The 25,957-nt window shown below is 40.9% G+C and overlaps 4 gene segments (V, D, J or C); 2 read left to right on the forward strand and 2 right to left on the reverse strand.

Annotated features, from left to right (window-relative positions):
* Positions 1–744: 744 nt before the first annotated feature.
* LOC118392536 (Ig kappa-b4 chain C region-like) lies at positions 745–2,870 on the forward strand. The segment is given in 3 exon segments: positions 745–1,080; positions 1,310–1,419; positions 2,283–2,870. Coding segments are annotated over 2 exon segments (402 nt in total).
* Positions 2,871–12,720: 9,850 nt separating this feature from the next.
* Positions 12,721–13,718, reverse strand: LOC118392542 (Ig kappa chain V region 3547-like). The segment is given in 2 exon segments: positions 12,721–13,376; positions 13,525–13,718. Coding segments are annotated over 2 exon segments (399 nt in total).
* Positions 13,719–14,688: 970 nt separating this feature from the next.
* Positions 14,689–16,689, forward strand: LOC118392540 (Ig kappa-b4 chain C region-like). The segment is given in 2 exon segments: positions 14,689–15,177; positions 16,101–16,689. Coding segments are annotated over 2 exon segments (468 nt in total).
* Positions 16,690–17,626: 937 nt separating this feature from the next.
* On the reverse strand, positions 17,627–18,090 carry LOC127906874 (immunoglobulin kappa variable 3D-7-like). The segment is given in 2 exon segments: positions 17,627–17,907; positions 18,042–18,090. Coding segments are annotated over 2 exon segments (330 nt in total).
* Between the last annotated feature and the right edge of the window lie 7,867 nt (positions 18,091–25,957).

The raw sequence follows: 25,957 nt of genomic DNA on the forward strand, positions 1-25,957 counted from the left end.
GAACAGCTCTCAGTCATGAAGTGTTTAACTCACAGGGATATAAACACTATTAGAGCAGTGGAGCAGATGCATTATGCAAATTAATGTTTCAAATCTATTTCAGGTTCCAAGTAGGTTCCCATCAGAGTACATTTTGAGATTTATTTTATAATAATTAGGTGGGTAATTAAATTGTTCTTATTTCACACAGTTTTATGCCCAAGTGTGAATTGGAATTATTTCTTTTTGCATATCCCAACTCCCAATGAGACAACCTCGGAGAGTGGGGTCACGGCCAGGGTCTGCCGTTGCCAACGGCGACCCTGGAGCAATTAGGTTAAGTGCCTTGCTCAAGGTCACATCAGCATATTTTTCACCTTGTCGACCCAGATATTTGAACTAGTGACCGTTCTGTTACTGGCCCAACACTCTAACCGCTAGCTACATGTCGCCCCTTTAATAACATCAAACAGCAACTGTTTTATCTGATAACTAATGTATGGTAACTTTTATGTCACACCACCATTATATTATTATTCTGATGATGATCAGATATAATGAACTGTCTGTTCACTCATGCTTGGTCTCTCATGTAAGTTCCTCTAATCAGTTAGTGAACACTTCTCTAAACTAAAGCTGGTAGGATTCCTCTGGTAGTGTTGTCTGTCCTCTGTGACTTTACCACCACTGTTAAATCTGAGATCAACATGTTTAATAAAGGATATACAACATGGATCACTATCACTACTGCTGCTGCTGTTGTCTTTCATATGGACAATATGGAGGAATACTAGCAACACTGATCTGATGCTGGACTGTACCTCCAGACTAGGAGAACCTGATACACAGAGGAAGGAAAAATGACTCATGTCTGGATTTAAGATACAATTCACATTTGTATTATCTAGAAACAGCTTATATGAAGTGTTTGTTCTACCTGGAAGATGTTAAAGTGTATTAGTGTTGATTATGATTCTGTATGAGTGATCTTCACTGTAACAGCTGCAGCAACACAACACAGAGAGGTTTTTGTACCAGCAGTAATAGTGATTGTATTACTGTGGAGGACTTTTGGTAGCGGCACCAGACTTGATGTTGGAAGTAAGTAAACAACTAAATTAACTATTTATTCACCTTTTGATGTTGTGTTTCAATATATCTTTACGTTTTGCCTTGATATTGAGGAATTTTCAACTTAACTTTTTTAGATGATTTAAACAAAATACACAAGGCCTACACATACTATGGCCAATTTTAATATGAATTGAGTAGAATAATTCATTTCTGAAATGTATTCATATTATAGTAGAGTTAATTATTTGAACCACAGACTAAAGAAATGAAGAGCGCCAAACATGCAGGAGGTTTTTGTACCAGCAGTAATAGGGATTGTATCACTGTGGTGCACTTTTGGTAGCGGCACCAGACTTGATGATGGAAGTAAGTAACACGCTCTTTGATATTTCTTTCTGATTATTTTTGGGTGTATTTTCCTTTGTGAAACTTCGTCTATATGAAAATATTGCGATTTTTCATATTTTCCTCCCTAAAAAATATAATTTAAAAAAAATTACTTTTGACTAAGCCTTCATTCAAATGAAATGTTATTTAATTAACATGTTCAAATGTAGGTGTTTACTTAAATGTGTGGTTTGACGGATTGCAGAGGAGAGTTCTAGTATTATAACTATTTAATAATATGGAATATAGTTGTTGCATTGTGTATTACTGTTTGTGTGCGATTCATTATTTATATTTTTATTATCTTTAACTCAAATATTTTTGGTTAAATGTAGATTTTGAATGAGCCTTCTTTCAAATAAATATGTATTGACTCAAAATGATAAATTGTAGGTTTATTTGAATGTCTGATTTGTATAATTGCATAATATTACACCTAATTGTGGTATAAAAACTAATAGTATTGTATATAGTATTCATCATTGTTGCATTGTATTCATGATAGACTTCACTGTTAGTGTGAAGACAAAGACAAAGAATATGAGTTGGCTGTTCTGATCAGGTCCATTCCTAAACAATATCTGTATAACATGTATAACTGACACCATATGACTAGTAACTCTAGTTATTTAACCACTTTATACTTGTTTGGTTCATAAATCTGCTTTGTATCATATTACTTTAGTGTTTTCTCCACATCTTTCAAACAATCTAACTTTTACATTCATATTTAGAGGGCATTTCCAATTCCCTTTATTTGGTTGTGGACCTTAATGGAGATAATCTCTTACTAAAGCTGTACTTGATGTAATTACTTAGTTGATGTGTTCTGTTTGTTCCAGGTAACAGTGCCCCCACCCTCACCATCCTGCCCCCCTCTAGTGTGGAGCTGTCCAATACAACAACAGCCACACTGACATGTCTGGCCAACAAGGGCTTCCCCTCAGACTGGACCATAAGATGGAAAGTGGACGGGACCAGCCAGAAGCAGGAGGCCAGTTCTAGGGTCCTGGAGAAGGATGGCCTGTACAGCTGGAGCAGCACCCTGACTCTCACTGCCCAGGAGTGGACCAAGACAGGAGAGGTGACCTGTGAAGCCCAGCAGAATTCCCAGAATCCAGTCATCAAGACCTTGAGGAGGGCTGACTGTTCTGGGTAGACCCCCTAATCACACAACCCTGTGGAGAGAGGCTGCTGGTTCCTCTGCTTTGACTCTGTTCTGAGATCAGATGTTCTCTGTCTTTTGATCACTGACATGTCGAGTAACAGGGGGCTTTGCTTGAGTTCATGAGTCAGTCCTCTCTGGAGACTGAGATTGAATCGGTATTAGATTTGATGAGTTCTGTTTTGTTACTATTAGATACTGTAGGAATGTTTGCTTTGATGCTTTGATGAATAGATGAAAATAAAGATTTCCCTTTGGACACATATTTCTGTCTCTTTTAATAATTAGACTGCAGTCTTAAATGTTGTTGAGTGGTATAGACATACAGTAATCAAGTCTGATTCACAGTTTCCTTGAAAACTATCAGGCCTGAATGTCATTGCTTAGTTATTTATGTTCTCACTTGAAACGACATCATCTTCAACCAGCAAATCAAATCAAAACCAATGTTACTCATCACATGCGCCGAATACAACAGAGAAATGCTTACTTACGAGAGCCCTAACCAACAATACAGCTTAAAAAAATACGTATGAGAATAAGAGATAAAAGTAACAAGTAATTAAAGAGCAGCAATAAAATAACAATAGAGAGACTGTATACATGGGGGAACCGATACAGAGTCAATGTGCGGTGGCACTGGTTCGTTGAGGTAGTATGTCCATGTAGGTAGAGTTATTAAAGTGACTATGCATAGATGACAACAGAGTAGCGGTGGTGTGAAGAGGGGGAGAGGGGGGGAATGCAAATTGTCTGGGTAGCCATTTGACTAGATGTTCAGGAGTCTTATGGCTTGGGGGTAGAAGCTGTTAAGAAGCCTCTTGGACCTAGACTTGGTGCTCCGGTACTGCTTGCCATGCTGTAGCAGAGAGAACAGTCTATGACTAGGGTGGTGTTTAGTCCCATGGTCCTTAGCTTATTGATGAGCTTTGAGGGCACTATGGTGTTGAAAGCTGAGCTGTAGTCAATGAATAGAATTCTCACATAGGTGTTCCTTTTGTCCAGGTGGGAAAGGGCAGTGTGGAGAGCAATAGTGATTGTATCATCTGTGGATCTGTTGGGGCGGTATGCAAATTGGAGTGGGTTTAGGGTTGCTGGGATGATGTTGTAGATGTGAGCCATGACCAGCCTTTCAAAGCACTTCATGGCTACAGACGTGAGTGCTACGGGTTGGTAGGCAGGTTACCTTAGTGTTCTTGGGCACAGGCACTATGGTGGTCTGCTTGAAACATGTTGGTATTACAGACTCAGACAGGGAGAGGTTGAAAGTGTCAGTGAAGAGACTTGCCAGTTGGTCAGCGCATGCTCGCAGTACACGTCCTGGTAATCCGTCTGGCCCTGCGGCCTTAAAAATGTTGACCTGTTTTAAGGTCTTACTCACATCGGCTGCAGAGAGCATGATCACACAGTCTTCTATGACAGTTGGTGCTCTCATGCATGTTTCAATGTTATTTGCCTCGAAGCGAGCATAGAAGTTATTTAGCTCATCTGGTAGGCTCGTGTCACTGTGCAGCTCTCGGCTGTGCTTCCGTTTGTAGTCTGTAATGGTTTGCAAGTCCTGCCACATCCGACTAGCGTCAGAGCCAGTGTAGTATGATTCGATCTTAGTCCTATATTGACGCTTTGCCTGTTTGATGGTTTGTCGGATGGCATAGCGGGATTTCTTTTAAGCTTCCGGGTTAGAGTCCCGCTCCTTGAAAGTGACAGCTCAAGCCTTTAGCTCAGTGCAGATGCTGCCTGTAATCCATGGCTTCTAGTAGGGGTATGTTTATTTTATATTTTTTTCACCTTTATTTAACCAGGTAGGCTAGCTGAGAACATGTTCTCATTTTCAACTAAGACCTGGCCAAGATAAAGGATAGCAATTTGACACATACAACAACACAGAGTTACACATGGAATAAACAAAACATAGTCAATAATACAGTAGAACAAAAGAAAACAAAAGTCTATATACAGTGAGTGCAAATGAGGTAAGATAAGGGAGTTAAGGCAATAAATAGGCTATGGTGGTGAAGTAATTACAATATAGAAATTAAACACTGGAATGGTAGATGTGCAGAAGATGAATGTGCAAGTAGAAATACTGGGGTGCAAAGGACCAAGATAAATAAATAAATATTGTATGGGGATGAGGTGGGTAGATAGAAAAGCTCTTTATAGATGGGCTATGTACAGGTGCAGTGATCTGTGAGCTGCTCTGACAGCTGGTGCTTAAAGCTAGTGAGGGAGATATGAGTCTGCAGCTTCAGAGATTTTTGCAGTTCGTTCCAGTCATTGGCAGCAGAGAACTGGAAGGAAAGATGACCAAAGGAGGAATTGGCTTTGGGGGTGACCAGTGAGATATACCTGCTGGAGCGCTTGCTACGAGTGGGTGCTGCTATGGTGACCAGTGAGCTGAGATAAGGTGGGGTTTACCTAGCAAAGACTTGTAGATAACCTGTAGCCAGTGGGTTTGGTGACGAGTATGGAGCGAGGGCCAACCAACGAGAGCGTACAGGTCGCAATCGTGGGTAGTGTATAGGGCTTTGGTGACAAAATGGATGGCACTGTAATAGACTGCATCCAGTTTGTTGAGTACAGTGTTGGAGGCAATTTTATAGATGACATCACCGAAGTCGAGGATCGGTAGGATGGTCAGTTTTACGAGGGTATGTTTGGCAGCATGAGTGAAGGATGCTTTGTTGTGATATAGGAAGCCAATTCTAGATTTAATTTTGGATTGGAGATGCTTATTGTGAGTCTGGAAGGAAAGTTTACAGTCTAACCAGACACCAGTATGTACGTATGGTCACTGTGGGGATGACGTCATCGATGCACTTATTGATGAAGCCAATGACTGATGCGGTGTACTCCTCAATGCCATTGATGGAACATATATACAGTCTTTGCCAGCAAACAGTCCTGTAGCTTAGAATCTGACCACTTTTTTATTGATCAAGTCACTGGTGCTTCCTGCTTTAATTTTAGCTCGTAAGCAGGAATCAGGAGGATTTAATTATGGTCAGATTTGCAAAATGGAGGGCAAGGGAGAGCTTTGTATGCGTCTCTGTGTGTGTAGTATACAGTGGGGCAAAAAAGTATTTAGTCAGCCACCAATTGTGCAAGTTCTCCCACTTAAAAAGATGAGAGAGGCCTGTAATTTTCATCATAGGTACACGTCAACTATGACAGACAAAATGAGGGAAAAAAGTCTAGAAAATCACATTGTAGGATTTTTAATGAATTTATTTGCAAATAATGGTGGACAATAAATATTTCTGGCTCTCACAGAAGAGGCTCCTCTGTCTTCCACTCGTTACCTGTATTAATGGCACCTGTTTGAACTTGTTATCAGTATAAAAAGACACCTGTCCACAACCTCAAACAGTCACACTCCAAACTCCACTATGGCCAAGACCAAAGAGCTGTCAAAGGACACCAGAAACAAAATTGTAGACATGCACCAGGCTGGGAAGACTGAATCTGCAATAGGTAAGCAGCTTGGTTTGAAGAAATCAACTGTGGGAGCAATTATTAGCAAATGGAAGACATACAAGACCACTGATAATCTCCCTCGATCTGGGGCTCCATGCAAGATCTCACCCCGTAGGGTCCAAATGATCACAAGAACGCTGAGCAAAAATCCCAGAACCACACGGGGGGGACCTAGTGAATGACCTGCAGGGAGCTGGGACCAAAGTAACAAAGCCTACCATCAGTAACACACTACGCCGCCAGGGACTCAAATCCTGCAGTGCCAGACGTGTCCCCCTGCTTAAGCCAGTACATGTCCAGCCCCGTCTGAAGTTTGCTAGAGAGCATTTGGATGATCCAGAAGAAGATTGGGAGAATGTCAAATGGTCAGATGATATCAAAATAGAACTTTTTCGTAAAAACTCAACTCGTCGTGTTTGGAGGACAAAGAATGCTGAGTTGCATCCAAAGAACACCATACCTACTGTGAAGCATGGGGTGGAAACATCATGCTTTGGGGCTGTTTTTCTGCAAAGGGAACAGGACGACTAATCCGTGTAAAGGAAAGAATGAATGGGGCCATGTATCGTGAGATTTTGAGTGAAAACCTCCTTCCATCAGCAAGGGCATTGAAGATGAAACGTGGCTGGGTCTTTCAGCATGACAATGATCCCAAACACTGCCCGGGCAAGGAAGGAGTGGCTTCGTAAGAAGCATTTCAAGGTCCTGGAGTGGCCTAGCCAGTCTCCAGATCTCAACCCCATAGAAAATCTTTGGAGGGAGTTGAAAGTCCGTGTTGCCCAGCAACAGCCCCAAAACATCACTGCTCTGGAGAAGATCTGCATGGAGGAATGTGCCAAAATACCAGCAACAGTGTGTGAAAACCTTGTGAAGACTTACAGAAAACGTTTGACCTCTGTCATTGCCAACAAAGGGTATATAACAAAGTATTGAGATAAACTTTTGTTATTGACCAAATACTTATTTTCCACCATAATTTGCAAATAAATTAATAAAAAATCCTACAATGTGATTTTCTGGATTTCTTTTCTCATTTTGTTTGTCATAGTTGAACTGGACCTATGATGAACATTACAGGCCTCTCTCATCTTTTTAAGTAGGAGAACTTGCACAATTGGTGGCTGACAAAATACTTTTTTTGCCCCACTGTATGTGGTCCAGAGTTCTTTTTCCTCTTGTTGCACATTTAACAGGAGAGGTCTAGATACTACAAAATTAACAGATTAACAGGAGAGGTCTAGATACTACAAAGTTAACAGATTAACAGGAGAGGTCTAGATACTACAAAGTTAACAGATTAACAGGAGAGGTCTAGATACTACAAAGTTAACAGATTAACAGGAGAGGTCTAGATACTACAAAGTTAACAGATTAACAGGAGAGGTCTAGATACTACAAAGTTAACAGATTAACAGGAGAGGTCTAGATACTACAAAGTTAACAGATTAACAGGAGAGGTCTAGATACTACAAAGTTAACAGATTAACAGGAGAGGTCTAGATACTACAAAGTTAACAGATTAACAGGAGAGGTCTAGATACTACAAAGTTAACAGATTAACAGGAGAGGTCTAGATACTACAATGTTAACAGATTAACAGGAGAGGTCTAGATTCTACAAAGTTAACAGATTAACAGGAGAGGTCTAGATACTACAAAGTTAACAGATTAACAGGAGAGGTCTAGATACTACAAAGTTAACAGATTAACAGGAGAGGTCTAGATACTACAAAGTTAACAGATTAACAGGAGAGGTCTAGATACTACGATGTTAGCAGTTTAACAGTAGAGGTTTAGCCACATGTAGTAGGTGATGGTTATTTTGATTTATATCTTTGGAACATTTTTTTGACCATGCTTGATTTATAGACTCATAAAGACACATATCTTGGACTCTCACCGATGTGATCACACCTACATTAAGCAATGTTTGTTTTACAAGATCCACATCATTTCACCGGTATCATATCGTCAAGATAGTCAAAGAGTATTTTCTACCTCCAACCCCCTGGGAACAGAGTGAACATCTGGTGACAGTGCTGCTCTATTCTGGGACAAGCAGAACCACCCAGCCCTGTCTATGTAAATCTCAGTTTCACTCCCACAGCTACCGGTCTAGCAGATGAACAGTTTCACTGTCTGAAATACCTTGGACTGGGCCAGATGTGTGGGACTGTCTGATTTAAACCTCTATGGTGGATTCAGGAAGGGAGACATAACAGATATGGCACCATGTAATGAATGACAGATAAAATGGGTATTATACTTTATGATGATAGTTTATGTACAAGTAGTTTACATGTGTCTCATGTTGAATCCAGCGTCAGGTCTCATTCACAGAGCTAACAGTACGTAACCTACTCATGAAAACAGTGAATACGCTGATGTTGATGATCACATCCATTGAATTTCCACAGCTGGTTGTAAGGTCCATTTGTGGATTTTTTGAGGGCTTGGGAGCCTGAAGCGATTGTAACTTTCAAGTAGTATTCAATTATGTGAATAAAAGGGGCATAAATACAATGCTATTATTGTTAGGCATGTGTAGTGGAGGTGAAGTCAGGTGCAGGACAGCAGTGTAGAAAACAGGGACACTTTAATAACGTTCAGAAATACAGCACAGTAAAACATATATGTGCAAAAATAACGGAAAATAACAAAAGTAATGTGCCTGAACAAACCACATAATGGGAAACAGAGGGTTAAATACAAGTAGATTGTCTGTATGGAACAAGACAAGACCAATGGACATATGAAAAATGGAGCAGCGATGGCTAGAAAGCCGGTGACGTCGATCTCCGAACGCCGCCAGAACCAGGAGAGGCGCCCACTTCGGCGGAGGTTGTGACAATTATTGGTTATTGGTTGTTTTTTAGCTAGACAAAACTATAATGAATAATGGAGATTGTTTTTCAAAAGTCATATATCATGTAACTTCTGAACATATATCACTTTATCTGTTTATTAGTGTTATGGTAATATGCTATGGTAACATATTGATATCCATGGAAAATAGGAATACCAGTCAGTTTCCACCTTCCAGTGATCATTGGCACGGCCAGCCCGCTCATTAGGCAGGATTAGGTGGCCGCCTATGGCGTTAGATTGATGAGGGTGGCATTTTCTGAGCTAAACTGACCAAGACACACATACAGCAACACATAAAACCTCCCATAATTCTGCCCAAAAACAATTATATTTTCTCTCAGCCAGTGGCATATGGGCTTTTTAGGTGAGCGCTGATGCAGCCCTATGATAAGCAGTGCCCACTTTGACAAAGGCAGGGGCGGAAAACATTTTGCTTGTCCATTCCCAGTGCGCCTCTCCAGGGTGCTGTTGGACAGACACATCGCTGCGGCGTTCCACCAACGTTCCGTCGAAAATAATCATGTAACAGAAATCATGTAGCGGATATAGGATATGGTAGAAAGAGTATGTGGAAAATGTAAAAAAGTGTAATGAGATGGACACTTACATCATGCAGGTTTCTCTGATCAATTCCTCTATTTATTTCACCTTTATTTAACCAGGAAGGCCAGTTGAGAACAAGTTCTCATTTACAACTGTGACCTGGCCAAGATGAAGCAAAGCAGTGAGACAAAAACAATAACACAGAGTTACACATAAACAAACTTACAGTCAACAACACAAAATAAAATAAAAATAGAAAAATCTATATACAGTGTGTGCAAATGTAGAAGAGTAGGGAGGTAGGCAATAAATAGGCCATAGAGGCGAAAATAATTACAATTTAGCATTAATACTGGAGTGATAGATGTGCAGATGATGATGTGCAAGTAGAGATACTGGGGTGCAAAATAGCAAGAGGGTAAGTAATAATATGGTGATGAGGTAGTCGGGTGTGCTATTTACAGATTGGCTGTGTACAGGTACAGTGATTGGTAAGCTGCTCAGACAGCTGATGCTTAAAGTTAGAGAGGGAGATATAAGACTCCAGCTACAGAGATTTTTGCAATTTGTTTCAGTCATTCGCAGCAGAGAACTGGAAGGAAAGACGGCCAAAGGAGGAATTGGCTTTGGGGATGACCAGTGAGATATACCTGCTGGAGCACGTGCTACGGGTGGGTGTTGTTATGGTGACCAGTGAGCTGAGATAAGGCGGAGCTTTACCTAGCAAAGACTTGTAGATGACCTGGAGCCAGTGGGTCTGGCGACGAATAAGTAGCGAGGGCCAGCCGATGAGAGCATTCAGGTCGCTGTTGTGGGTGGTATATGGGGCTTTGGTGACAAAACGGATGGCACTGTGATAGACTGCATCCAGTTTGCCGTGTAGAGTGTTGGAGGCTATTTTGTAAATGACATTGCTGAAGACGAGAATTGGTAGGATAATCACACACACACACACACACACACACACACACACACACACACACACACACACACACACACACACACACACACACACACACACACACACACACACACACACACACACACACACACACACACACACACACATCACTTTTCTACCAGCCTTGGCAGTTTCCCGCCGTTCTCTCCTCTCCTTCCTAGATTAGAGAGGCCTTGAAAGGGCCCTCCTGTTGTCAGCTTTTTCAGAGTTATCATGTGTAGTCTCTGTTTTTTCCACATATTTCTCCCTCTTAACTTGTCCCACACATGTATGACTGGAATATAGTCTTATACGTTCCGGACAACAGGCCCTCCGATTTGACACATTGAACTCTATCAGAGAAGTAGTTGGTGAACCAGGAGAGGCAGTGATTTGAGAAACCAAGGCTGTTGAGTCTGCCGACAAGAATACGGTGATTAACAGAGTCCAAAGCCTTGGCCAGGTCGATGAAAACGGCTGCACAGTACTGTCTTTTATCGATGGCGGTTATGATATCGTTTAGTACCTTAAGCGCTGCTGAGGTGCACCCGTGACCAGCTCGGAAACCGGATTGCACAGCGGAGAAGGTACAGTTGGATTCAAAATGGCCAGTGATCTGTTTGTTAACTTGGCATTCAAAGACTTAAATGCCGCTGACTGAATTAATTTAAAAACATATATATATATTTAAAAAAAATACTACTTAGGCAAGTCAGTTAAGAACAAATAATTTATTCCGATGACAGCCTACCCCGGGACAATTGTGTGCCGCCCTATAGGACTCCTGATCACTGCTGTTTGTGATTCAGACCGGGATTGAACCAGCATCTGTAGTGACGCCTCTAGCATTGAGATGCAGTGCCTTAGACTGCTGCGCCACTCGGTAGCAAACCTGATCTAAAGGGGAGATCTCCAGAGCCGGCTGCTCTATGGAACTACCTGTCTGACTGAGGGAGGTTTTTGTACGACTCTGTATCACTGTGTGAACACAAAGACCTAGTTGGGGTTGTATAACCTCTGACAGCAGTAATCTCCTGCATCTTCAGCCTGGACTCCATTGATGGTCAGAGTGAAGTCACTCCCAGATCAACTGCCACTGAATCTAGATGGAGTCCAAGACTGAATGGTTTTTGCTAAGTATACTAGGTATTTAGGAGCTTCTCTAGGTTTATGTTGATAACAGGCCATCCCCTGTCCATTGTGGTCCTTCTGTAGCTCAGTTGGTAGAGCATGGCGCTTGTAATGCCAGGGTAGTGGGTTCGATTCCCGGGACCACCCATACGTAGAATGTATGCACACATGACTGTAAGTCGCTTTGGATAAAAGCGTCCGCTAAATGGCATATATTATATTATTATTATTAGATGTCACTGTTTTCAGCACTACTGGTCTTACAGCTGAATGTTACAGCTGAATGAGTGACCCACTGAAACCATTTTCACTGTTGGAGTCTGAGTCACAACAACCTGGCCTCTGGACTCTGAAACAGAGATGGCATGTCGAATTAGCATTAAATTGTTCATTCATTTGTCCATATCGATTATTATCTTAAACTGTAATAAGGTTATATAGCCTAATATTGCAATGGTTATCGTTATGTTCTGTCAAATATATTACCTTGGAGAAACAGGGAAAATATACATATGAAGACGGTTGTAAAAGTCATGGTTGTTGTAGGTTCTGTTGTCAGGAAGGACAGCTCTCAGTCATGAAGCGTTAAACTCACAGGGCTATAAACACTCCCAGAGCACTGCAGCATGTGCTGATAATGCAAAGTGTCCTATATATGGGGGCTCACAATTGACCCAGCGTCATCAGCGTTTGGCCGGGGTAGGCCGTCATTGTAAATAAGAATTTGTTCTTAACTGACAGCCTAGTTAAATAAAAGTTAAATAAAAAAATAAAATGTGTAAAGAGTCTTTCTGGACAGTCAAACTGATGTGATGTCGAATCATGATAGCTATGTAACTACTGACATGGTTTCTGATATAAGTGCTGAATGGGGACTGATGCATTGATTGTAGACATCTACAAATGGAGCATATTGTTATTCCTGTGTTATTAGATAGTAGCTGCTCTATGTCTCCCTCGAGTGGTCAGGCTCAGTAACTGCAGTCTGTGTGGACTGTAGTGCTGCTGACTGATTGATCTGAAAGGGAGATCTCCAGAGCTCTGACATCTCCAGTCTCCTGCTTCACCTGCTGCTCTCTGGAACTACCACAGTGGTGTGAGGGAGGATGTATGGGTAATGTTTAGGGCTTTATTGTATGTCTTCGAATAATGTTGATTAAATTCTATCTATTTAAAGCACAGGTCATCTTTAGGGGTTTGGATCATTGCACATCATCTCTATCCAGTTTGGTTGATGGTTTTCCTTGAGTTACTCAACAGAGTCAACATGTAGTTAATAGTCAGGAGAAACACTTAGTGATCAGTTATGATCTAAGGTCTTCTAGACATACAGTAGCTCTAGTTTGACTCTATTGTTGTTCAGCTCTACTACACACTGTGTCATTGTACTGGATCATCTCCTCCCCTCAGCACCTGCAGTAGGTCCCAGCTGTATCAGTACAGTCACTGTGCAGTCTGACTGAGGGAGGTTTTTGTACGTCTCTGTATCACTGTGTGAACACATCTTTACTATTGATGTAGTGGTAACTCTGACAGTAGTAATATCCTGCATCTACAGCCTGGACTCCACTGATGGTCAGAGTGAAGTCACTCCCAGATCCACTGCCACTGAATCTAGATGGAGTCCCAGACTGAAGTGTTGTAGCAGAGTAAATAAGGAGTTTAGGAGCTCCTCCAGGTTTCTGGTGGTACCAGGCTAGATAGTAACCACCCTGAACATCACTGCTGGTTTTACAGTCAAGAGTGACTGTCTGTCTTGGCAGAACAGCTTTCACTGTAGGAGTCTGAATCACAGTGTACTGTCCTCTGGATTCTAAAACAGAGAATAAAAACTAAATATTGTTATTATTAAAATATTACACATAGTAATGAATAATTCTGAATAGAAATAGTAACATTGATATAGATGTCGACGGTGTAGATTTAATTCATTTTCAACAAAACATTCTGAAAATTGTAACCTTGAAAGCAGAAGGCAAGTGTCCAGATGAAGATGGTGATAAAAGTCATGGTTGTTATGGGTTCTGTTGCCATGAAGAACAGCTCTCAGTCATGAAGTGTTCAACTCACAGGGATATAAATGCTCTTAGAGCAGCAGGGAAGATGCATTATGCAAATTAATGTTTCAAATCTATTTCAGGTTCCAAGTAGTATCCCATCAGTATATATTTTGGCTTGGTTGAGCTTTCTTTTATAATAATGAGGTGGGTGCTAAAATTTGTCCTATTTCCCACATGTACACGTTTGTTTTATGCCCATTTGTGAATTGGAAATGTGTTTTTTTGCATACTCCAACTCCCCTTGAGTCATCCTTGGAGAGTAGGTTCGAGACCAGGGTTTGCCAATGCCTTGTTCAAAGGTACATCAACACATTTTTCACCTTGTCGACCAAGATATTTGAAATCGTGACCTTTCAGTTACTGGCCCAACACTCTAACCGCTAACTACATGTCGCCCCTTTAATAACATCAAACAGCAACTGTTTTATCTGATAACTAATGTATAATAACTTTTATGTCACACCACCATTATATTGTTATTCTGATGATGATCAGATATAATGAACTGTCTGTTCACTCATGCTCGGTCTCTGATGTAAGTTCCTCTAATCAGTTAGTGAACACTTCTCTAAACGAAAGCTGGTAGGATTCCTCTGGTAGTGTTGTCTGTCCTCTGTGACTTTACCACCACTGTTAAATCTGAGATCAACATGTTTAATAAAGGATATACAACATGGATCACTATCACTACTGCTGCTGCTGTTGTCTTTCATATGGACAATATGGAGGAATACTAGCAACACTGATCTGATGCTGGACTGTACCTCCAGACGAGGAGAACCTGATACACAGAGGAAGGAAAAATGACTCATATCTGGATTTAAGACACATTTTATATTTGTATTATCTAGAAACAGCTTATATGAAGTGTTTGTTCTACCTGGAAGATGTTAAAGTGTATTAGTGTTGATTATGATTCTGTATGAGTGATCTTCACTGTAACAGCTGCAGTAACACAACACAGAGAGGTTTTTGTACCAGCAGTAATAGTGATTGTATCACTGTGGTGGACTTTTGGTAGCGGCACCAGACTTGATGTTGGAAGTAAGTAAAGTCTAAATTAACTATTTATTCAACTTTTGATGTCGTGTTTCAATTTCTCTATACGTTTTGCCTTGATATTGAGGATTTTTCAAATGAACTTTTTTAGATGATTTAAAGAAAATACACAAGGCCTACACATACTATGGCCATTTTGAATATGAATGTTATTACATCTAATCAAATCTGACCTGCTTTTAAACTATGAAGTGATTAGCCTACATTTTAGATTAGTTGTATGAATAAACATGCTGCACCTACAGTAGTAGGAGATGTACAAGAAAAAGTCAGGTTTGGTCCATGTTAAGGAAATCAACATGAAAAACACTATTTCTAATTGAGTAGAATAATTCATTTCTGAAATGTATTCATACTATAGTAGAGTTAATTATTTGAACCACAGTCTAAAGAAAAGAAGAGCGCCAAACATGAAGGAGGTTTTTGTACCAGCAGTAATAGGGATTGTATCACTGTGGTACACTTTTGGTAGCGGCACCAGACTTGATGTTGGAAGTAAGTAACACGCTCTTTGATATTTCTTTCTGATTATTTTGGGGGGTATTTTACTCTCTGAAACTCTGTCTCCATGAAAATATTGTTATTTTAGGTATTTTACTTCCTAAAAAATATATTTTTGTTCAATTACTTTTGACAAATCCTTCATTCAAATGAAATGTTATTTAATTAACATGTTCAAATGTAGGTGTTTATTTAAATGTGTGGTTTGACGGATTGCAGAGGAGAGTTCTAGTATTATAACTATTTAATAATATGGAATATAGTTGTTGTATTGTGTATTACTGTTTGTGTGCGATTTGTTTCGTTATATTTTTATTGTCTTTAACTCAAAAAATGTTGGTTAAATTTAGATTTTGACTGAGCCTTCTTTCAAATAAATATTTATTGAATCAAAATTATACATTTTAGGTTTAAATACATGTCTTATTTGTATAATTGCAGAATATAACTCCTAATTCTGGTATAATAACTAATGGTATTGTATATACTATTCATCATTGTTGCATTGTGTTCATGGTAGACTTCTCTGTTAGTGTGAAGACAAAGGATCTCAGTTATGGTTGTAACTGACTTCATAATCCAACATGTTTGATATGTGATGTAAATACTATTAATATGACTTGGCTGTTCTGATCAGATCCATTCCTCAACAATATCTGTATAACATGTATAACTGACACCATATGACTAGTAACTCTAGTTATTTAACCACTTTATACTTGTTTGGTTCATAAATCTGCTTTGTATCATATTACTTTAGTGTTTTCTCCACATCTTTTAAATAATCCAACTTCTACATTCATATTTAGATGGCATTTCCAATTCACTATATTTTGATGTGTACTTTTCTGAAGATAATCTCTTACTAAAGCTGTACTTGTTGTAATTACTTAGTTGATGTGTTCTGTTTGTTCCAGGTAACAGTGCCCCCACCCTCACCGTCCTGCCCCCCTCTAGTGAGGAGCTGTCCAGTACAACAACAGCCACACTGATGTGTCTGGCCAACAAGGGCTTCCCCTCAGACTGGACCTTGAGCTGGAAAGTGGACGGGACCAACCAGAAGCAGGATGCCAGTCCTACGGTCCTGGAGAAGGATGGCCTGTACAGCTGGAGCAGCACCCTGACTCTCACTGCCCAGGAGTGGACCAAGGCAGGAGAGGTGACCTGTGAAGCCCAGCAGAAATCCCAGAATCCAGTCATCAAGACCTTGAGGAGGGCTGACTGTTCTGGGTAGGACCCCTCAGTCACACACCCCTGAAGAGAGAGGCTGCTGGTTCCTCTGCTTTGACTCTGTTCTGAGATCAGATGTTCTCTGTCTTATTGATCACTGACATGTAGACTAACAGAGGGCTTTGCTTGAGTTCATGTGTCAATCCTCTCTGTAGACTGAGGTTGTATCAGTGTTAGATGTGATGTGTTCTGTTATATAACTATTAGAATCTGTAGGAATGTTTGCTTTGATGCTTTGATGAATAGATGAAAATAAAGACTTATCTTAGAAACAAATATGTTGTTGTCTCTTTCAATAATTTTACTTGAGTCTTAAATGTTGAATGACATAGAAAAATATTCGTAAAGTAGGACTCACAGTTTCTATGAAAACTATCTGACCTAAACCTTATTGCTTAGTTATTTATGTACCACAACGTCATTAACAGATAGTTCATACTAACAAAGGATACTACTATTTTCACAGATTAACAGGAGAGGTTTAGCCATTTGTAGTACAGTAGGTACTCTTTATTCATATTTATCAGAAGTTTTTGACCTGCTTGACTTCTAGATTTATAAATACAATAATGTAATGCTATTGAACATTTGATCGATATCTCACAGCTGCATTTAGCTACATTTATTTAAAAAGTTGTCCACATAATATTACCAGTATCACATCTGCAAGATAGTCATAGTGTCTTCTCTACCTCTAACACCCTGGTAACAGAGTCAACATCTGGTGACATTAGAGCTCTATTCTGGGACATGCAGGACCACCCAGCTCTGTCGATGTAAATTTTAGTTTCACTACCACAACTTCCAGTCAAGCAGATGAACAGTTTCACTGCCTGAAATATCCGGGACTGGTCCAGATGTGGAGGAGTGGACTGGTTTGAACGTTTATGGTTGATTCAGGGTGGGAGACATAACAGATACATAAGTAATCAGTAATAAATGGACATCATACTTAAATTAGATATGTGCATACACATGTCTCATATTTGAGCCCAGCATCATGTCTCATTCACAGATGTAACAGTCAATAACCTGCTCATCAAGATAGTTCATATAATGCTAGATGATCACATCACATGTTTGGTTGTGAGGTTCATATGGGGATTCGATTTATGGTGCGGATGCTGATGTAACATCACCTCACTGAGGGAGGTTTTTGTAGGGCTCTGTATCACCGTGTGAACACCCAAACACTGTTGGGGTAGTGTAAACTCTAACAGTAGTAATGTCCTGCATCTTCAGCCTGGACTCCACTGATGGTCAGAGTGAAGTCACTCCCAGATCCAATGCCACTGAATCTAGATGGAGTCCCAGTGAACTTGTTGTTTATCTGATAAATGAGGAGTTTAGGAGCTTCTCCGGGTCTCTGTTGGTACCAGTGCAGGTAATTACTGTATATACCACTGCTGAGTTTACAGCCAATGTTGACCGTCTCTCCATTGCCGTCAGCTTTCACTGCAGGTGTCTGACTCAGAGTGTACTGTCCTCTGGATTCTGAATATTGAATGATGAGAGAAACAAACATAACACTTTTGAATATCTTAAATTATGTCATTAATACGTTGTCCTGAGATAATCATATATTACTTACTCAATTATCATTACTTAGATATCCATCATTATTATACCTTGTATGCAGAAGACAAGTGTCCAGGTGAAGATGGTGATAAAAGTCATGGTTGTTGTGGGTTCTGTTGTCATGAAGGACAGCTCTCAGTCATGAAGTGTCTGACAGGGCTACAAACACTCCCAGAGCCCTGAAGCATGTGCTGTCTATGGAAAGTGTAATATTTAAGTAATCTTGCTGGTAAGGACCCACATTCATAACATAATTGTGTCATGTATTGAATACCTAAATGGAAAATAAAAAATAAATACCTGATAATGTAAATCAATGATCCAAGCTGGAAACTTTATTATCTGCATTCTACTGTGGATTTTACTCATAACCCAGAACTATCAGTCCCTATTGCATTATACTAGTACTTCAGTACTATCAGTCTCTATTGTATTATACTAGTACTTCAGTACTATCAGTCCCTATTGTACTATACTAATACTTAAGTACTATCAGTCCCTATTGTATTATACTAGTACTTTGTCTGTAACCACAGTAAAACGAGTCCAATATCGACATAACCTGAAAGGCCGCTCAGCAAGGAAGAAGCCACTGCTCCAAAACCGCCATACAAAAAAGCCAGACTACGGTTTGCAACTGCACATGTGGGCAAAGATGACCTCCCAATATCAGGTCTCACCTGAGAGAGTACATCGTCAATCATAATGGGGAACAACAAAGGACTAATGACACTTCCCTGGGGGTACCATTATCTACCTCATAGATTTCTGACATAGAGCTCCCCAACCTCATTTGTATTGATCGCCCAAATAGAAAATCCTTTATCCAGTTAAAAACCTTTCCTCCAACCCCCATGTTTTCCAGCTTGATAAGTAGGCCTTCCTTCCACTTCATATCATAAGCCTTCTCTGCATCAAAGAAAACGGCTACAACCACCATCTTATTTGACTGTGTCTTCCGTATGACTGACTCAAGGCACAGTACAGGATCCATCGTTCCCCTGCCTTTCCTGAACCCACTTTGATCTGGTGACATTAGTCCTCTACTCTCTAGAAAGTAAGTTAGCCTTCCTGTTATCACCCTTTCCATAAGTTTACATACGTGAGATGTCAACGCTATCAGCCCATAGCTTGAAGGACTAGCAGGGTCTTTCCCTGGTTTCCGTATCGGCGCCACTACCGCCTCTTTCCAACTTCCAGGCGGTTTCCCTTCCTGTCACACCTTATTGTAAAGGCCTAATTCTTTCCCCATTGCAGTGTCACTGAGATGAGCCATCATGATGTAACACATCTCATCCTTCACAGGAGATGTTACCCCAGCTTTAGTTAATGCTCTCTTCATCTCAGCCAACGTAAAAGGGCCATTCAATGTATCCCCCACCATCTATCTCTGATCCAGGACCCCCTAATGTTCTCCTCTGACCCTCTATCTCCCATGCCGGCCCTCTTCTGTCAGATTATTTGAGCTGTGCACCTTCACAAATGCCTGGGCTAACATCTCTGCCTTCTCCATATCTCTCACTGCAACAATCTCCACACTTTTCAGCACAGGGAGATCCCAATCTCTTCTGACCACACTCATCCTCTTAATCATCCCCCATACCGCTCCCAAAGGAGTGGTCCTGACTATGTTACCACATAGCTGGCACCAATACTCCCTCTTAGCTGTCCCAATGCTCCTCCTTACTACTGCTTGTGCTTGTTTATTCTGTATCAGGTGTTGGTAATTATGCAACCTTTTCAACATTCAGAAAGCCCAGTTCCTTCTCTTCACTGCTTCTCTGCACTCTTCCCTCCACTACGTTACCCTTTCTCCCCCTGTACACATAGGAATCACCTGCCTTGCAGCCCCTACTATTGCTCCTCTTACTCCGTCATTTACTGTTTCTGTATCTGAATTGAGATCTACCTGAGACAGCTCCTGTTCTCTCAACTCCTGAAACGAACCCCACTCCGCTTTCCCAAATATCCATCTCCTCAATCCATTTCTTTCTGATTCTTCCTCCCTCCATCCTACAGTACACACGACAGGACAGGGATCACCTCCCAACTACATCTGCCTGCCATTGAACTTGAGATTAAAGTAAGATCCAGAGCATATTTAATTCCAGTTACTGGGTCAATCCTGGTTCCCCGGCCATCATTAAGACTCACAAGCCCTTTCTCATGTCGTAGTTCCTCCAACATTTGTCAATTTACATCAGTCCGTAACCCTCCCCAGAGCTCACTTTGAGCATTAAAATCCCCCCACCACATTACCCATCTCCTATCTTTACCTTCTACATTCCCAACGGCCAGCAACTCTAGTCTCTTACACGGGTTGTAAAACTTCACTATTACCATATTCCCCCCTCCCAACCACACCTCAACCACTACATACTCTGGTTCAACTCCCTCTCCCACAAGCCTATATGGGATCCCCACATTATAAAGGTAGCACACCCTCCTCCTCCCCCTGCCACCCTATCTCTATGGACTGCAACATAACCCTGTAATACAAAATCTAGAGTAGGTTTTAGCCATGTCTCCTGGAGACATGTCACATCAGGTTTGGCTGGTAACTCAATAAACTGTTTGAACTCGTGCCCATTAGCCATCAGACTTCTGGCATTCCATTGAAGGATTAACACCATTATGAAAATGAACCAACACATTATTCCTGTCTGTACTAATTCTCAATGTTATTGAGGTCATCCTGTACATTTTCCCATGTCAGTCCTGTGATCCCATGATACCTCACTGACTGCTTCACTCTGATCTGTATCTTCTTAGTCTTTGAATGTAATTTTTCTGCGCAATTGATTGCTTCTGTCACAAATGTAACAACATTTCTCATATTTTACTACCATTCTTGTGTTCTCCCCATTCTGCTCCTTACTTCACCCCCAACCAGCATCCCAATCTGCCCTGAAATACCTGCTTTTTTAGGAGCCTCGATTGTTTCTGTGTGAACTACCTTCACATCTTCTGCATATGAGATGTTTCGCTCACTCCTCACCTCTCGCACTTCTTTTCATCACTGAACAACCCCCATATACCACACCATGGGCTCCCCCACAATTACAGCACTTTAACCTTTACTCTTACTATACCTCCACCTTTTTCCACTCCACCACTACACTCCATTCCATCCACCTCAACTCCTAACCCCAATATATTTCTATCCATCTCTGCTCCAGTCACAGCCCAGTGTTGCTCAACCACCTCCACCCAAACCTTGATGCCAGCCTGAATAATGCAATTTCATATAATCTTGTATGGAGTTGAGTATGTTTGCTAGAGAGGTAGCTCGTTGCTTTGTGCCCACGTCTCGGACCGATAGCAACCAACGAAAAATCTTACTGGTTCAAGTTCATGCTAAGTTCATGATAAATGGGTTCATGGTTCTCCATGAGATACTCAATAAAAAATGAGTAAAAATGCAATAAGGAACACATAGGATAATGACTGAATATGACCTAACAGCTTAGAGTTATTAGAACTAGTTAGAGTTGTTCAGCTCTACTACACACTGTGTCATTGTACTGGATCATCTCCTCCCCTCAGCACCTGCAGTAGGTCCCAGCTGTATCAGTACTGTCACTGTGCAGTCTGACTGAGGGAGGTTTTTGTACGTCTCTGTAACACTGTGTGAACACTCCACCACTGTGTAAACTCTGACAGTAGTAATCTCCTGCATCTTTAGCCTGGACTCCACTGATGGTCAGAGTGAAGTCACTCCCAGATCCACTGCCACTGAATCTAGATGGAGTCCCAGACTGAAGTCTTGTAGCAGAGTAAATAAGGAGTTTAGGAGCTCCTCCAGATTTCTGTTGGTACCAGGCTAGGTGATTATTAGAATGCACATTACTGCTGGTTTTACAGTTCAGAGAGACTTTCTGTTCTGGGACAACAGCTTTCACTGCCGGAGTCTGTGTCACAACGTACTGTCCTCTGGATTCTGAAAAATATAGTAAAAACATTTATATGAATTAAATATTACATATAGTAATGAATAGTTCTGAATAGAAATATTAACATTGATATACTGTACATGTAAAAACTGTAGATTGAATTAATCTTCAACGATAAATTCCAAAAACTGTAACCTTGAAAGCAGAAAGCAAGTGTCCAGATGAAGATGGTGATAAAAGTCATGGTTGTTGTGGGTTCTGTTGTCATGAAGTGTTAAACTCACAGGGCTATAAACACTACCAGAGCACTGAAGCATGTGCTGTCTATGCAAAGTGTTCTCTCTATGCAAACAGACTATTGGTCCCCCAGGGAAACTGTAGTTGAAGAGCTCTTCTTCTTTGGGTTTGGGTTAGAGGATCACATCTAATTTAAAGGTGTACACACCGCCCCCTACTGTACTAAATTGTAAGGCCAGTCACTGCCTACAATATCAACATTAAAATTATCTTTATTATTCCTGTTCCTAAAAGGACAAACTTGCCCCACCAACTAACCCTACATACCACTATTTCAAACAAATAGAAATCATCACCCCATTAACTCTTCTAGTGTAAAACCTCATACACCAGGTACTTCTCTTCAGCTACCACCTACCCATTAAAACCCACTACCCCATTTCCACTACTTTGACCCTATCTACTCCTGCACCATGCCAACGACCTGGGAGGACGGGACACCACCCCTCAACACACCCTGTAACTCTTCTTAAGTGAAATCTCATATACCCATATACTTCTCTGCAGCTGCCACCACAACAGCTATTTTCTAAAAATGTACATTCCATTTCTATGGTACAGTTGATAACGAATGCTATGAACGCTAAGACAACCTTACTGAAGCATAACTCACTCACTGCCCTATCCCCCTGTGCTGGCACAAATCTACTACTCACTGGGATCCCTCTCCCTTCACCCATCCTCTTCCACTTCCTTCATTGCCTCAGCATACGACACCCTCTGCACTACTCTGACTCTCGTCACGTGAACCTGCCTCTCTCGCACCTGACACTTACGATCTCCAACAACATCAGCACCCCTACTGTTGACAACTTTATCCAGCAAAACTACACAATCCTCTGTCCCATGCCCTCCTGCACACTTCCCACATCTTGGAATCTCCCTCCTACACACTGCTGCAACATGACCGTGAACGTTGCACCTGAAACAGTACAGTGGATTCTGCACAAAAGCTCTAACAGGATAACTAATATAGACTCAAAACTCAAAAGGACCACAATGACTCCTCTGTTTCACCACCAGATCTACGACGCACCAAACAGCAGCATCACAAACACCAGGAATTTTAAACTTCAATTGCTCCACCTCCACACTCATCGCTAGCCCAGAATTCACCCCTTTCAATGGTGCCCTGTGTCATGTAAAAATATTTCCAGTGTGAAATAGTCCAACCATTCTGATTGTTTTCTGATTGTACATCATGCTGTAAAATCTCTCCCAGCGTGAAAATGTTCAATACAATAATTGCATGCGCATCTCTTTATGTAACCTGTGTCCACTGACCTCGACAAACGGTTTTGTGGGCACGCACATTTGCTTCACACATCTGCCAATCAATGGTGGCCAGGGGTATTGACTCTGACCAATCAGAAGCTTGTTGAGGCGTGAGGTCAGCATATAAATACCCGGACTTGCACATCAAAGCGCTGAGGGTTGATGTGAGGAGAGAATTAACAGCGATGGCAGACTTGGATGCTACATTTTCGATTGACAGTGCATATAATTGAAACATCTGTAGGAGCTCAGCCATCCACAGACACGCGTGCAACTGACTAGGAACATTTTCACACTGAAACGTTTTACATGACTTCGCAATCACAACAATTAAGAACTACTTCACACTGGGAAGATTTTTACATTTCATCCTGTTGGTAAAAGCAAAGCAAGAAACAGATCATGACCCAAGTTGAGTGACACAGAGCACCTGCTCCCTCTAATCAGAAGAAACACAAACATCACAAGTCCACTACAGGTTACCTTCACTGATTCAACTGCACCCAACTCCTTTCTGACCCAACCTGAAACCACAAATGGATCTGCCAAAAGGCAAAGGGATTCCTATTGGTCCAGATTCTTCTTTATCATGTCTGACACCATTCTTCCTCAACAAACATCTTCCCAATTCCCACATCTTCTCCTTCTTCCTCGCTGTCCACAATCACATCTATCTGTTCACCAAGCTCCTGCCTCTCCATCAGCTACATTGCTTGCAGAGCACTGATGGTGTTTCTCCAAAACCCAACTTCTGTTCCTGACCTCTCCATGCTTCCTTCACCTTCCCACAACCTCCATTCATTGGAGAGATCTGTGTGAGCAGCAGCATTTTAAAGGTTGAGGCTGATTGTTCAGACAATCAGGATCTTAAGTGGTTAACAAGCCTCAGCTCGGCTCAATTAAAGGCCTGGGAACGTGCTGAAAGGATCTAGCCAGGTGTGGCAGGAGAGGCGTTTTGCCTTGACATAACCACAGGACGTTTTAGGGGGTTATAATAATATTAGATAATCTCAATAAATATAGTTGAATATTTGCTTGAAATTCACTACCTGACTGAGGTACTTCAGGGAGGAAGACACAACAGATATGCCTCCATGTAATTATTGATAGATACAGTATTATGTCTGTTTGAGCCCAGCAGCTTGTTTCATTCACAGATCCAGCATTATTTCTCAATCACAGATGTAACAGCCAGTAACCTGCTCATTAAAATAGTTAATATAATGCTAGATCACATGTTTGGTTGTGAGGTTCATACGGGGATTTGATTTAGGAGGCTGATGCTGATGTAACACCACCTTCTTTTTATTTACGTCTCTACATCTTGTTTTGCATATTGGACTGGTATTGTGGGTATTTCAGAACTTCAAATAACTTTCGAAGGTGCACTACATTGATGATGATGATGATGATGATGGGGAACATGTGATTAGAATGATGCTTTCTAAACATATTCAAAGTTGACTTCACTAACCAGTGTTCCATGTCACTGTCTCTTGTATGACAGAACCTCAGGTTGTTATTATGGGTCATAATCATGTTATATGATCTCAGTAAATATAGTTCAATCTTAACTTGAAATGCACGAGCCAATATAGGGGCCTAACAGAGACTGGGATACTTATTCTGAAATTATGTGAGACATTATTACTTCACATAGATGGAGTCTATTCAATTTATTGTCTGAAATGTTAATAAAAGGTTTGTTAGCCACAGCAAAAGGGAAGGCATATTTATCTAGTCTGGACGTATGGGTGTTGTCAGTTCAGGAATGATTTAACATGAAGGTGGATAAGTTGACATTATAGTCAGCATCACTGATATATTTATCTCAGTGTATTTTAGTTCAGTCAGTGTTCCATGTCACTGTCTCTTCCCCCTCAGCACCTGCAGTAGGTCCCAGCTGTATCAGTACAGTCACTGTGCAGTCTGACTGAGGGAGGTTTTTGTACGTCGCTGTATCACTGTGTGAACACATTTTTACTATTGATGTAGTGGTAACTCTGACAGTAGTAATCTCCTGCATCTTTAGCCTGGACTCCACTGATGGTCAGAGTGAAGTCACTCCCAGATCCACTGCCACTGAATCTAGATGGAGTCCCAGACTGAAGTCTTGTAGCAGAGTAAATAAGGAGTTTAGGAGCTCCTCCAGATTTCTGTTGGTACCAGGCTAGGTGATTATTAGAATGCACATTACTGCTGGTTTTACAGTTCAGAGAGACTTTCTGTTCTGGGACAACAGCTTTCACTGCCGGAGTCTGTGTCACAACGTACTGTCCTCTGGATTCTGAAAAATATAGTAAAAACATTTATATGAATTAAATATTACATATAGTAATGAATAGTTCTGAATAGAAATATTAACATTGATATACTGTACATGTAAAAACTGTAGATTGAATTAATCTTCAACGATAAATTCCAAAACTGTAACCTTGAAAGCAGAAAGCAAGTGTCCAGATGAAGATGGTGATAAAAGTCATGGTTGTTGTGGGTTCTGT

This window comes from Oncorhynchus keta, chromosome 13 (genome assembly GCF_023373465.1).
Source record: "Oncorhynchus keta strain PuntledgeMale-10-30-2019 chromosome 13, Oket_V2, whole genome shotgun sequence".
In the NCBI taxonomy this organism is placed as follows: domain Eukaryota; kingdom Metazoa; phylum Chordata; class Actinopteri; order Salmoniformes; family Salmonidae; genus Oncorhynchus; species Oncorhynchus keta.